General features: G+C 35.7%; 2 protein-coding genes across 4 annotated transcripts; one reads left to right on the forward strand and one right to left on the reverse strand.

Annotated features, from left to right (window-relative positions):
• Positions 1–2,793, forward strand: LOC101739928 (beta-lactamase-like protein 2 homolog). 3 transcript variants are annotated; one of them, XM_021349903.3, is made up of 5 exons: positions 1–109; positions 351–493; positions 728–888; positions 1,729–2,054; positions 2,396–2,793. In XM_021349903.3, exons 2-5 carry the CDS (start codon positions 372–374, stop codon positions 2,669–2,671), a joined length of 885 nt encoding a protein of 294 aa, XP_021205578.2. In that variant the 5' UTR covers positions 1–109; positions 351–371; the 3' UTR covers positions 2,672–2,793. The 3 variants fall into 3 exon arrangements, with proteins under 3 accessions (XP_021205578.2, XP_037866677.1, XP_062524075.1); XM_038010749.2 differs by lacking the exon at positions 728–888 and having other exon boundaries at positions 351–486; XM_062668091.1 differs by lacking the exons at positions 1–109; positions 728–888 and having other exon boundaries at positions 220–486.
• LOC101740551 (mRNA-capping enzyme) lies at positions 2,734–14,341 on the reverse strand. The gene is made up of 12 exons (XM_021349899.3): positions 13,849–14,341; positions 13,488–13,624; positions 12,908–13,075; positions 12,282–12,385; positions 11,829–11,886; positions 11,060–11,308; positions 10,449–10,584; positions 9,418–9,563; positions 7,910–8,075; positions 7,562–7,662; positions 6,531–6,721; positions 2,734–4,954 (listed from the first exon to the last, which is right to left on the reverse strand). The coding sequence occupies exons 1-12, from the start codon at positions 14,032–14,034 to the stop codon at positions 4,818–4,820; spliced, it is 1,779 nt and encodes a 592-aa protein (XP_021205574.2). The 5' UTR covers positions 14,035–14,341; the 3' UTR covers positions 2,734–4,817.
• Between the last annotated feature and the right edge of the window lie 816 nt (positions 14,342–15,157).

The following is a 15,157-nucleotide window of genomic DNA, read 5'->3' on the forward strand; positions in this document are numbered from 1 at the left end:
AAATCATAGATAATACCATGAAATTTAAATCATAGATTATATATGATTTAAATTCTATCAACCAAAGAAACTGAGGGGATTTAAAATTTTCATAAATTTAAAGTTTTAGGTAAGCATTTATTTATCCAGGCGTTATCTTTTTTTGCTCTTTGTTTGAAATGTGATACTAACTTTTACATTATACTAGCAATTGAAGAGGAAATTTCGTTACAGTAATTTAAACATACTTGTAATGTTTACTAAATAATTTGAAAAAAGACTCATTATATTAATACGGATACGGCTATGTCTAAATTGATTAGATAACAAGTGCACAGTGTACATACTCACTTTTTTTTCATTTATTGTAGAGAACTTAGCCGTTTTCCACTATGGCTGCTGTTATTCCACCAGTAACTAAATTATCCACATCTATTATTAGGATTCTCGGTTGTAATCCAGGTCCAATGACTCTTCAAGGCACAAACACGTATCTCATTGGTTCCGGTAAAAAGTTTGTATTTATTTTCGTTTATTCTTGCAAATTAATTTTTATGGCTAATATCTAATTGTTGTCAATCTTTTAATTAATTTGTTGAGAATATGTATGGTACCATTTCATACAATAGACTAGAAGTTGAACAGTGGACTAAATAAAATTTTAGTAGTTCTTTTCCCATCACTCATTAAAGAGATTTTTTAATTACATATTAGCAATTACACATCTCTTATTTATGAATATATTTAGTCGAATCTTAGTTGACACTGGAGACAACAATATACCCGAGTACCAGAAACATTTATCAGATGTTGTGAACTCTGAAAAAGCTAACATAGAACATATTGTTCTCACTCACTGGCACCATGACCATGTTGGTGGTGTCGAGAACATATACAAAACTATAGCAAGTGAGTATATCCTGAAGAAATAACGATATATTATCAATAAAATTTAAAAAATAAATTTATTCCATTTGAAGACTTATTAATCTCTAATATCACTCATAAAAAATCAATTATGCGTTATCAATGTGATGTGTAAGAAGATAAATTGTTCATATAGTTATATATAAATTTATATTGACTATTTGTGACAGCTTATGAGTGGTCACTGAGGCTAGATGCTCTCAGAGTAGCTGAAGACAGGATGAGATGGCTCATTGTGAGTACAATAAAGTCATTGATGGAAGTAGTCACAACCCTCAGGCTGATTGTACAAAGACGAGTGTGGTTTCATGAGTGTGGTTTCAGGAACACAACTTTTCCCATGAATTTACTTTTATTATTTATGCATTAGATGAGTGAATGAGCTCACAACCCAACTATTGTTAAGTGTTTACTAGAGCCTGTAGATATCAATAAAGTAAAACCCTCTACCCATCTTTAGACTGTTTCTGCAGTAGACAGCTAACTGATCCTTCAAACCCAAATGCATTACTGCTTCACGGTAGAAGGCTAAATAGGCAGGATACCTGCCCATGCTACCTCACAAGACGACCTACCATCAGTAATTACGCAAATTAGATTTTTCATATTATTGCACTGGCTGTCTCAGTCCTCATACCAAGACCAATTTCAATGTCATGTCTGTGGACTCCAGTGATCATTTTACATCAGGTGGGCAGGTGAACAGGAGCAACAATATAGCTAATACAGTATTTAATAAAATAAAAAACTCAAATGTAATTAAGCAATATAGGTATAAATATGAATAATATGTCACACACTATCTAATTGAATATTTCATAGAAAATCCCATAATATGGAAGCACAAGAAGAGTTCAGAAGATTCTGCTGATAATGAACTACCAGCATCTATTCCAATAGAATGGCTTAGAGACGGACAAGAAATTAAAGTAGAAGGAGCTACAGTCAAAGTGCATCATACTCCAGGACACACAACTGACCACATAGTGTTGACATGTCTGGAAGAAAACATTTTATTCAGTGGCGATTGCATATTAGGAGAGGGGACAGCTGTGTTTGAAGACTTATACACCTATATGAAAAGTCTGCAAAAAATATTGGACTTAAAACCAAACATTATTTACCCTGGTCATGGGAATATAGTAAAGGTATAATTGTGCCCTTTTATAAATAATATTTATGTAATGTTCTTTACTAAAACGTGAATACGTTTTTCTTACATACTATACTAGCGACCCGCCCTCGCTTCGCTTCGGAAACTGTAATTTATTATTGATTTCTCCACTATTTAATGGATGTTATTATACATATAAACCTTCCTTTTCAATCACTCTATCTTTTAAAAAAACCGCATCAAAATCCGTTGTGTAGTTTTAAAGATTTAAGCATACATAGGGATATAGGGACAGAGAAAGCGACTTTGTTTTATACTATGTTGTGAAGAATATTGGGTTAAGGTTATGAGACTGAAATTTTAATACATTTTCAGGAACCCGTTGAAAAAATTGAATATTATATAGCTCACAGAAATCAAAGAGAAGAACAAATATTAGAAGCTTTGAAAACAAATTCTGATAAAAATCTAAATGAAATGGATTTAGTGAAAATAATATACACCGAGACACCAGAACACTTGTGGCCAGCAGCTGCATATAATGTAAATCACCACTTGACCAAATTAGTTAAAGAATGCAAAGTTAAGTGTGTTAATAACGATGGTGAAAATAGATGGCAGTACATTTCAAAGACGTCTAGTAATTTATAAAGTTTACTGAATTTATTGAATGCAGGGCCGGCTGTAGTTAGTAGAAATAATAAAATTATAAAGCTATTTTATTTTATTTTTTATTTATACTATTTTATAATAAATGAAAATTATATTTATAATTTTGTTTCGTTCACATAACCTTGTTTCTAATCATTTAATAACATTTTTCACTCATTATTCATTACATTTAGTAAAGTTAGTTAGCTACACTAAAAAGGAAACAATTTTATTTTTTCACAAACAAAACAATTTATGATTATTTAAAAGATCACCGATTAATTAGGAGTGACGAAGTTCGTCGTAATCGTTGTGATTTTAACGTAGTGAATTCAAATAACTGTGTTTCACACAGATTTCCGACTATGTTATTGTAACGATAAATGATTTTTTTGAATCGCAATTACAACCATGAATATCTTATTTAAATCACTATGGACAACGAAGCATTAAAGCGACAAACCGAACTGAAGCGATTAATATTATATTTATAGCACGGTTAAATAAATAGCATCATTAACTTTAATACATAATCACATTATTATACATTATGTACGCACTGAGGTAAACATAAAATGGTAATACCAAAAGTATTAAGTCAGAAGACACTTCTGAAATATCTCAAAATCGATATTAATTCTACTTTAACTGACTCTTCAATGACCCATTGTAGCATTATGAACAAAAATATAAAAGATAAACCTAAGATAAAAGATACAACTAAGTCCACTATTTTTTTTAACTTATAAAGTTATTTTGTACTGCACGCAATGGAAAACATTTAGAAAGTGCGTTGGTCATGCCTCCGAAAACTTTAATATACATTGCTGGTCCACAAAATATGAATTAATAAAATGTTTGAAATTAGTCCTGACCTAAAGCAAAAGACGCAGAGTCTTATAGTATCCAGCGGGTGGTCAAATCCCATTGACAAATTTTTCAATATTTCCACTGAAATACCATATATAATTCATGTTCGCGAACGTCTTCCGCAATGAAAGAATAAAATCTTTAAAATAAAACTTGCAAAAAATATAATTTCCGTAGTTACTGATGGTAGGATGTCTTGTTGGCCCGCATAGGCAGGTATCACCGCCCTGCTGTTCTGGTTAAAATGGTCGGACAGCCGTTATACTACACCATTGAGACTCAGACCTCATATCTCAAGGTGGCCGATGGCGCTCACGTAGTGATGTCTATAAGCTCCAGTAACCACTCAACACTCGGTAGGCCGTGAACTTGTCAATCACCTTAATTATTTGAATACGGAATAATTCCCTTATCGAGTCCGAGAACGATGACTTTAAATCTAGTGTAGGCCATTAGAGTCTAGATTATAGACCATAGACATTAACTCCCAAACTTTTTATTTATAACATTTACCACTTAATCGTTTTAGTGAATCGGTTTTTTCTTTTTTTACAGCTATTTACAAAATGTAGTTTCATTTATGTAGCGAAACAAAACTAGAAGCGGTTGGTTATAGTATAATTATTTTGTCCGTGCAGTTTGGGTCATAAAACATAGCCCGGCTAGGGCGGCGACCATGTTGCGCGGGCGCAACGTCGTTATCAATAAAAACGAATGAGTTATCGAAGGCAGGTACACGGCGGTGGGGTGGTATACGAAGGGTGGTGAGATATTGTTATGTTATGAGTCATTTGTACTTACCTGCAAATTATAGTACATTATGTCGAAGAGTAATGTGTTTTATGCATTCGTTCTCTGAATTTCTTTAGTGACACAGTGGCTACACCTTTGTTTTGTATCAAAACGGCAGAATTTATTCAAAATAATATTTGCACGTGTTGTTATCAACAATGTGTTAAAATTTTTCATTGAAATAAGAATAGATCTCGAAAAGTTACAAAGTGTTCATTTCTGCCATTCTCGTTAACTTGCTGCGGCGATATCTTGTGTAAGTGTTCGATTAGTGTTTTTTCTTTCATTTTTATTACTAACCCACAAAATGACAAAACTAAATACACTATCGACAACAATAATGCGCATCACTATGCCCGTCCATAAGGCTCGTGAGTGAAAGAGAGAGCGAAATACTCGCTTCACCGCTCCGATTTTTTATGACCCAAACTCCACGGACAAATAACTCTACTATAGTTGGTGTTCGTTAATGCGATCAGCGCTTCTATTGATCGGACATGGTGCGAGCCATTTTGCTGGGCGGCGCACCGGATTCGGATCCGTCATTAATGAATCTCTTTTTGTCGATGTAATGCAGCAGAATCTCTTTAGTGACGGGGTTCTTGATCGATTCCCAAACGGCTGAAAGAAAAAAAGACCTTAAGCAATAAGAAAAGTTTGACAATAAAGAAATAGTATGCATGCGTGTGTATGTGAAATACATGATAGTGTGTGTAATGTTTTTTTTATTGATTTTACGTATTTTTTGTGCATAATTAAAAAAAAATAACATTCTGCACTCCTTTTCTATATTCTTTATAAGTGTGGGAAATTTCATACTCCTCCGTCCGCGTAATTTTCGTAAAAAGGGGTACAAAGTTTTTGCTTCACGTATTAATAATAGATACAAGGGCGGGATGATAAGTAACTAGCCTAACAATAAAACACTTCACTTTTCGTGATAAAATTAATTTTATTTTTCGACCTAGTCTTCGTGAACCTCTACGCACTTATTCCATCTTCATTCTAAAACAGTAATGCCTTCCATAAAATGATTTCTTTCGAGGCCTGCAAAATACTCCTCTACAGCGGCTATGACTTCATCATTTGTGATAAATTTCTGTCCGCCCAAAAAAGTTTTGAGCTTAGGGAGTAAGTGGAAGTCTGATGGCGCTATATCAGGCGAATAAGGTGGGTGGGACAGCAAATCATACTTCAATTCGTTGATTTTTGCCATGGCTTTAACACATGTGTGAACCCTAGCGCTGTCTTGGCGGAAGATGATTTATTTTTCGCCAAATCTGGTCGTTTTTGCTGAATACACTGATGAAAATTATCTAGAAGATTAGCGTAGTATTCTCCATTAATCGTTTGACCTTTAGGAAGGTAAACTATCATCAAGATCCCATCTGCATCCCAAAAGACGGAAGCCATCACTTTTCCAGCCGACTTTACAGCCATGACTTTTTTGGAGCCGGGCATCGCGATTGTGTCCTGTTTTGATTGAATTTTTGATTCTGGCGTATAATAACGAACCCATGTTTCATCTGTTGTTACAAATCGACGTAAAAAATCGGCATTATTACTCTGAAACGGTCCAGACATTCTTTTGACTTTTGCACCCGAATCCTCTTTTGATCGTGCGTAAGCAATCGCGGCACCCAACGGGCCGATGACTTTTTCATATTTAATTCCTCATTTAGGATATGATGTACCCGGTCTTTTGAGATACCTGTAGTATCAGCTGTTTCAGATAACTTCCATCGTCGATCTGTTAAAACCATATCATGTACTTTCACGACCATTTCCGGAGTCGTGACGCTTTTTGGACGTCCGGGGCGGGCTTCATCTTGGACACATGTACCACCGCGTTTAAACTCAGCCCCCCAGTTTTTTACTGTGGCATAAGAAGGAGCACATTCACCCTAAGCATTATTTAACTCGTTATAGATATCTTTCCCCTTCATGCCCTTCATATGAAGAAACTTTATCACCGCTCTTTGTTCAATTTTATCCATTTTGAAAACACTTGACGAAATATATTTTCAAATGACAAAAAATCAATAAAATTTTCACACCACCAAATTCAAATTTAGAACATAGGTAGCCAGAGATACGAATTTAAAAATGACATATATATTTTTTAAAGTTTCATTTTTTAAATAGTAGAGGCTAGTTACTTATCATCCCGCCCTCGTAGATAAGCGCGTGGACTCACCCATGGCCGTGTTCTGGCTGTTGGGGAAGGACTTGTCCGTCCGCTCTCGCATGAACACCCACTGATTATTCTCGAACTTACATTCTATTATCTTGTTGTCATAATTTTTTAATTCTTTCGTCAGCTTTATTGTGTCCCATGGGTTCGAGCACTGTCCAACGTACAATAGTCCAATTTTTTTCCTAACGATACTGAAATACGAGAAGCACACGTGTTCGAAGGCACGTTCATATTGTTTTACTGTGTCCTTAGTGAGAGTTTTTTAACGTTCTCGACCGCGTAAAAGTTAACTCAAATTTTTAGGGAGTTCGAGAAGTTAAAAAACTCGCACTGAGCACACTGGAAACAGAACGAAGCGGAGACAGTTTTGTTCGGAATAATTTATATTCATCCCAAATTCATTCGCATCTTTAAATTTATTTATATGGTATAAGGTACTTAGTTATAGTAAAAAATGCGAAGAGTTTTAGGATAATAAATTTGCAGGGTTCAAAAATTATAATATTTTTTTTTATTTATTGCTTAGATGGGTGGACGAGCTCACAGCCCACCTGGTGTTAAGTTGTTAATGGAGCCCATAGACATCTACGACGTAAATGCGTCACCCACCTTGAGATATAAGTTCTAAGGTCTCAGTATAGTTACAGCGGCTGCCCCACCTTTCAAACCGAAACGCATTATTGCTTCACGGCAGAAATGGGCAGGGCGGTGGTACCTACCCGTGCGCACTCACAAGAGGTCCTACCATCAGTAATTACGCAAATTATAATTTTGCGGGTTTGATTTTTATTACATGATGTTATTCCTTCACCGTGGAAGTCAATCGTGAACATCTGTCAAGTACGTAAAATTGATACTCGCCTGCGGGATTCGAACACCGGTGCATCGCTCAACACGAATGCACCGGACGTGTTATCCTTTAGGCCACGACGACTTCAAAATGTGTAATCTATATTCGCGCCACGAAGGGTCCGGTCCCGAGGTCGTCTCCTCACCCGGCTACAAACTACAGTCTCATATAATATAATTACCCCACTCCGCTTTCAGTGTCGATTTTGAGCAGAAAATCTAAACTGTTCATGTGACCGGGTTTCCATTTCAGCACTTTGTCGCAGGTGCCAGCGATGTACGGCTGAAAAGAAAATAATACATTTTATTTTATTTAGTACTACCGACCCGCCCCCGCTTCGCTTCGGAAACATGAAATTTTATTATTAACCAGATCAAAATTCAGTTGCATTAACTTTTGTAAGTTAAGGGAGAATATTTTTAATTATAATGACAATTTTTCAAGGGCATTTCAATTCAGCGCGCAATGTACGACGCTGATACGTCAACCTTCAAAACTTCAGGGCAACAATAATATAATATTGACAGACCTCAAGAGAGGGCTGAAATATGAGCCCGTCTGGTTCGTGGAGGAGTTGCCTGGCGAACTTCTCGCCGAGTAGTTGCCTCGACATCGTGATGTCCCAAAACTCTTTTCGTCTCACACCGAATGGCTCCTTCTCTCTCCTTATTAAGCCTTTGGTCATTGCCCGTATCCTGCAACAGTGAACTTGTATGTGTCTTTTGAAACATTGGCAACACGGGATTGGCATTCCTATTCTAAAACTATTTGGCGGAATGCGAGAAGCCAAGTTGTGTGAATTGTTTTATATTTATTTATTTATTCAACTTTATGTACAAAGGTGCATAATGCCTGATGCATTCTCTACCAGTCAACGAAGGGTGTTGTAGAGAGTTCTGTGGTAGGTATATTTCTTTTTGAGAAATAAAAAAATAATAATATTATTGTATACTTTAGTTTGTTAATGTATACAATAATATTATTATTTTTTTATACACACTGTATACATTTATTTTTATTTTAGTGTTTCTAAAAGTTTTAACGTGTAATAAAGGTGGTTTATTTTAACATCTGCGAAAGTGTACAAGTGGAGTATAATTAAATAAAAGTCTTGGGACGTGACTTCTCGGGTTCTTCCGAAATATCCACTGAAATAATCTCAGTAAATAACTAGCCAAAATTTCACTGAAACTTTATTTCATTTTATTTTATTTCATCTCAATTGATTAAAGTCTTGTTGGGTAGACCTAACAACGGAGGGAAGATCTTCCACCGAGAGGGTGATATTGCTCGGTAGACGGTAGAATGTTGTTGTTCGGAACTTGTATATATGCAAGCTTATCTTGAAAATGTCGTAAGCGAGATTCAGGCATCTGTCAAATATCTTGTATTGTATGATGGTTACCGCCACAGTCTCAATTCGCTTCATATCATTTTTCACAGAACATTTTTTTTATGTATTCCGTACGTAGAAATAATATTTGATCTACGCACCACGGTCTAGTAAGCGTTGGTGAAAGTCCACCAAAATTTCGCTTCTCACAGAAACTATATACTATTATCTAATTATATGCAGATTACCGGTGGTAGGACCTCTTGTGAGTCCGTACGGGTAGGTACCACCACTTCGCCTATTTCTGCCGTGAAGCAGTAATGCGTTTCGGTTTGAAGGACGGGGCAGCCGTTGTAACTATACTGAGACCTTAGAACTTATGTCTCAAGGTGGGTGGCGCATTTACGTTGTAGATGTCTATGGGCTCCAGTAACCACTTAACACCAGGTGGGCTGTGAGCTCGTACAACCATCTAGGCAATAAAAATAAAAAATGGTTCTATCAATATTCTTGGTAAGAATCAATATGGGAACTGTATTCTTCATTTTTTTTCCACTTACCGACGGTGAGCCCGTCCACCAAACTAAACTATAAGATACAAGAATTTTAAATGTCTCTGCTGAGGATTTGGGGGAACTCTAGAAGCCACGTCCATCGACTCTTCACAAAGAGCACGCCATGACCCGCCCCCTCCCTCTCCCTACCTGGGATTGATGATTTCTTCACTTATGTAGTTCAGTCTTGTCGGGTAGAATTCAGCTTTTCCGATGTCTTCGTTCTCGAAGGCTATGATGTCATAACACAAGTACCTCGGCGTTTCAATGCCGTTCTGCTTGTCTATGACCATCTCCTAGAGTGACAATGTTCTATGAATACAATGCGGACAGACAGACATAACAAACTAGTGAGGTCCCATAGCGCCAAAGCTCCGCTTAGACGCCCCCCCTGTCTATTTCTATAAAACAATCATGTGAACTCATATCTCAAGGTGGGTGGCAGCCTTTACGTTGTAGATGTCTATGGGCTCCGGTGACCACTTAACAACAGGTGGCCGTGAACTCCCCTAACAAAAAAAAAAATCTTATTCTAGTGCGGTGTTTCCCAACGTGGGGCCCACGCCTCACAAAGAGGCAATTTGATAATTATGGGGGACAATCGCACTAAATTAATATAGAATATATGTATTAAAATTATTTTGAATATGAATTTTAGTTTTTTATTATATGTTTTGAAATACATATTACTTACTATGTTCTGATAAAAATTTCATAGTGATTTCTTCATAAAACCTATCATTTATGTTTCAAGTGAACAAATAATTTTTTTAATATCAAAAAATATGTTTAGGGGGCATAAAAGTTTGAAAAATGTTACAGTGGGGCGTGGCACAAAAAAGGTAATTTTTTTATTTTTATTGCTTAGATGGGTGGACAAGCTGACGGCCCACCTGGTGTTGAGTGGTTACCGGAGCCCATTGGCATCTACAACGTAAACGCCGCCACCAACCTTGAGACATGAATTCTAAGGTCTCACTTGTAACAGTACAACGGCTGCCCCACCCTTCAAACCGAAACGCATTGGAAAAAACTATTATAATACCACATAATCAAGAGGTTACCGGTTTCATTCTGGGCACATGTCACTTTGATCGTGAGTGCTCGGTTGGAATTGCCATAACAATGACCGCAGGACTTTTTGATGTGAATCACAAAAACAAAAGTGATGTTTTACTCACACCATCGAGCAGAGTGTCCTTGAGGTGATGCGTCAGATCGGATTTATGTAGAAACTTGAGGCCGTGAACTTTGAATACGTAGTTGTCTCTGTCCAAAAAGTACACTTCGTCTTCGCCGTCTATTAACATCATATATCTGAGGAGAAATACATGTGGAAGTGGAGCTTGGTACTTTTTATTTTTATTATTGCTTAGATGGGTGGACGAGCTCACGGCCCAAATGGTGTTAAGTGGTTACCGGAGCCCATAGACATCTGCAACGCTAATGCCGACACCCACCTTGAGATATGAGTTTTAAGGTTTTAGTATAGTTACGCATTACTGCTTCACGGCAGAAATAGGCATGGTTGTGGTACCTACGTGTGCAGACTCGCAAGACGTCCTACCATCTTCCATAGTAAAGCGAATTTATTTTTGTTAAAAATTGTACACAGACACCCTGTTTTGTTTGCGTAATTGAAAATTCGACCTCACGTCTCAAGGTACACGGTAGATTCTCGTGTTGATACCCATGGGCTCCAGTGATTGCTCTCGACACAGAGAGGACCATGATCTTGTCTACACGTCTACTACATTATCTTTTATTATTGCAATATCAAACAATCAGTTACCTGAAGCCGTCTGCTTTCCATGAGACCCTGTACGGCTTCTTGAGTAGCGACAGGTTGTTCATGTTCATCGACACGGGCTGCGAGCCGGGGAAGCCTTTGCTCTTCCAGTGGCAGAACTTCTGTGCTTTCTTTTGTATCTCACTCACTCGAGGTTGAATCTCAAATGGAACAACATTCTTAACGCCGGGCATAAAGTCCTTCTTTATAATGTTATTGTGTTTACCTTTCTTCTGTTTCCTGTCGCTACATCTGGAAGAAAATATATTAATTGTTTTATTGTACAATAAGTGATCGTATGAACAGGTTTTCTACGTGTTGTCTGTGAGGCCTCAGGTGATTCAAGGGTTGCTCTCATTCACAAACGAACTCGATTCATAGTTAAGAAAGTGTGCTCATAAGCTTTGGTAATTGAGCTTGCTTGCTTAGGTACAAAGATAATGTGGTCATACAGTCCCGTTTAAAGAGTGAGACCATACCGCTAACTTCATAACACGGAAGTAGCTCGTGAGCTCTATTAGTCATCTATAGCAATTAAGAAGACCTATTAGTAACTGGCTTCAGCAGTAAGTACCCTACCCAGTTTTATGAGGCAATGGAATGTGTTCGTACCAAGAGTTACTACCTGAAAGTTCAAGTACGACCAATGACCGACGTGAACAATTTTAACAAACAGTTATTATTCTTGTATACCAATCACAGCGGAATATGGTCAGGTTTGACTAGATATTAATAAATATAAAAATTTACCTAAGGAATAACAAGAACTTACTCTGATGTATCCTGTGTAGCACTCGGGTTGTCATCATCAGATTCTTCTTCTTCTATTTCTGTAATTTGAGATTATTAATTCCATGGTTAATTGCACAATGGATCAATTTATAAGATATATTCATATTGGCTGACACAATGCTAATTGTTAATTGGCAATCACAGTGAAGCAGTTGCGTTTAGTGATAGATGGGACAATGATTATACAATACATAAGAGACAGTCTATGGTTTTCTGAAAGCACTTTACACATCATTGACCAGCAATATTACCTAAAAATTTACATCATGTCACCGGCTATTATTTCTTAATTGGATGTGGAAGTAATAAAATGTAAGCATTAGTAATTTTTTTATATACAGCAGTAGTCAACAATGTGTTGACCACATGAACAATGAAATTGATCTAATTGAGATTGTCTGGCCTATTTCACCTACGTTGTTTTTGTGCTTACCATTGCACCAGTCAGGTCTTGCAGGAGCCATTGGAGTATCTTCAACATCTCCATATAGTTTGAACAATTCAGTGAGGTAATCTTGCTTGTATATTCCTGGAGGTCTGCAAATCAAACAAAGCCAAATTTTTTTAGCCCAAGCAAACAATAACCTGAATACCACTACTTTGACACTGACTTGAAAATTAAATACGATTACATTGATACAAGTTGTGTGAACTTTAAGCTGTATTTCTTTTTACTATCATTTTAAGCAGACATGCACACGGGCTTCTCAATGGCCATGATATTTTTTTTATATTTTTACTTGAAAACAAAGAGATTTAAACATAAATACAGCACAGCAAACTGAATAATCCAGGGGCAGGTACTTAGCAGTAACAGCAGTGGTGTTTGTGGGCTTTTCTAACCACTTAACACCTAGTGGGTCATATGCTCATTCACAGGCTACTCAATCAAAAAAAACATAGTTCTTATTTTCTCAATTTAGAGCCAAAGGAAATGCAAGCTTATTCCTATTAATTTTGTGATGTAATTTGAGAATGGTTAATGAAAATTTACACACATTAATTTTATTTTCAAAACACATACATTTCATTGAAAGCAAGACCATAAAATATATTTACCTTTTTGTATTAAACTCTTTTAAGGCAGCTTCAATACTACAGTCCATTTCTTGAACCATGAAAGACACAATCAAGAAACCGGTTCTGTTAAATCCATGTGTGCAGTGAACAGCTATGAGCTCAAGAGGTTTTTTCTTCATAAAGTTCTTGACAGTGTGTATGAAGACCCTGAATCCAATAAGGCGTTTTAACTTCATTGTCTGGTTTCAAACACTAACAAAATAAGACTAATTTTTATTAATCAACACACTGTATTCCTCTTTTCTAACACAAGTACCAATTACATGAAGCATGGCATTAAACCAGTAACAGGGATATTTTTTTTAAATCTATTTTTTTGCATTTAGTTATTTTGATTCTTTAAACATCACATCATAACACCATTATATGTCAATGATTATATGAAACACAACAAACAAACTTGTAAATATATTTTTCACTTTGTAATTCACATCCAATCTGTTAACCAAATGTCTATAATTTTTCATAATGAATACTTATTGTATTTATTATTCACATTGACTGAAATGTATAATTTATAATTATTGTATATTATAAATATTATAACACTGCATCAAACCTTATTTGGTCTTCACTCGGTGCCTCTCCGTGACCTTTGCATTGTATTTTCATATATTTACAGTCCATTTCCTCTATCTCCCCTTTATCGTAAAATCTGCTTGTATTTGTGAGATCAATCCATAAACCTATTTTTTTCTAAAAGAAAACAATTTTTTTTTCTAGACGATATGAAAAATGTTACCGCATGCTCAAAAGTTGCGTGTACAAAATTGTAAATGAATTTTATGAGATACAATGACTCGTATATATTCGTATATTTTTGAGTCTCAAATTTAATTTATGATATTATTGTTATTTTTATGCAAATATAAAATTAACTAGTCTTAATTGTTATATTAACTTGAGTAATCTCTTTTTACCTTAATACTTTTAGAGAAGTCGAAAATCATTTTAGGCGTAAAACGACACTTTTCGGGCACTTTTTCATTGAATTTTGTGCCCAATGGTGTTTTAAAGGCTAAAAACGATTGGGCTATTAAAGATGTACACTTTCTCGGGCAATTCAACCACCTACTGGGCAGTGGACCTGGATCACTTTTCGACATTTTCAGCAGAGCTACAAGCCTAGTTAAATAATACGATTCAACTTATACACAATCCAAAAGAATACAAAAATGTGTCTCTGGCGTTTTGCTTTTGAGTTATCTTCACAAACTATAATAACAGTGTATCGTCCTAGTAGTCAAATCTCAGAAATTTTTCTTGAATTTTAATTCAATAAACAAATATCTGTAGTACTCTCGTGTTCTTTAGCTTAATGTTTTTTTTATTAAATGTATGTTAATCTATGTTGTCGACAACCTTAAATCCTGTGTCAGTCTATGATTCTGTGCTGTTGACAGTGACAAGACAAGCACAGGCTAGCAAGAAAAAAGCATTAAAACCATAGACCTAGGTTTCCTACTTCAGTGATTAAAACCTATGATACTACGGAGGGTAGGGCTCACTGAATTTGGCCTCCTTTTTTTTATTTTCGGATTGTTTTTATTTTTAATTATTTGTTCGTCGTTTGTAAAAATTGTTTGTTCGTCTTTTATTAATTTATAATTAATTAAACAAATGATCACCCTTAAGTGGGCCCCTCTTACTAGATATCTTTATTTTTATCTTTAACAAATAATTAAATATAAAAAAAATCGGAAAAAAAATGGGTGCCAAATTCATTGAGCTGGAGGGTAGAGGTAAGGAGAACCGTCTCATATCCATATGGGAGAACTTTCAAAAAAGTGTCCCACTTTCACCACTAAATAACAGTTCAAAAATCCTCGAGAATGGCGCTAGCATAGGCACAGGGTATGATATGAATTGAGCAGTTGTTAACTCATTGAAGTATGCCGAGTTTGAAAATTTAATATATTTAATGACTAGAGTAATTAGTGACAGTGTAATATACAAGACCTCACATGTTTACGTAGTCCAAACTAATTTCAATAATATAACTTAACAATTTTACTGTCGATTACTGTTACTTCGATTGCATTTTCTTAGCAGCTTTAAATAAAATACTTTTTGTGATTTTGTGTTGCTTACAGTTCTTTCACCCTTTCTTATTTCTCTATCTTATTCTAATAACTTTTAGCGCCTTTTTTTAAATTTACCTCGGTGCTAATGTAGTGCCACCCTTATCTAACAGATTTTAACGAATACTTTTTCACATAGAGACGGTTC

The sequence above is a fragment of the Bombyx mori genome, chromosome 4 (genome assembly GCF_030269925.1).
Source record: "Bombyx mori chromosome 4, ASM3026992v2".
In the NCBI taxonomy this organism is placed as follows: domain Eukaryota; kingdom Metazoa; phylum Arthropoda; class Insecta; order Lepidoptera; family Bombycidae; genus Bombyx; species Bombyx mori.

Bases quoted from the DNA above. Each gene is read 5' to 3' on its own strand.
- LOC101739928 (XM_021349903.3), top strand. From the start codon at position 372: ATGGCTGCTGTTATTCCACCAGTAACTAAATTATCCACATCTATTATT. The intron at 494-727 runs GTTTGTATTTAT...GAATATATTTAG, and splicing joins CTCATTGGTTCCGGTAAAAA to TCGAATCTTAGTTGACACTG. The intron at 889-1,728 runs GTGAGTATATCC...AATATTTCATAG, and splicing joins CATATACAAAACTATAGCAA to AAAATCCCATAATATGGAAG.
- LOC101740551 (XM_021349899.3), bottom strand. From the start codon at position 14,034: ATGTCGAAAAGTGATCCAGGTCCACTGCCCAGTAGGTGGTTGAATTGC. The intron at 8,076-9,417 runs GTAGGGAGAGGG...TCACTGTTGCAG, and splicing joins GAAGAAATCATCAATCCCAG to GATACGGGCAATGACCAAAG. The intron at 4,955-6,530 runs GTGAGTCCACGC...TTTTTCTTTCAG, and splicing joins CAGCCAGAACACGGCCATGG to CCGTTTGGGAATCGATCAAG.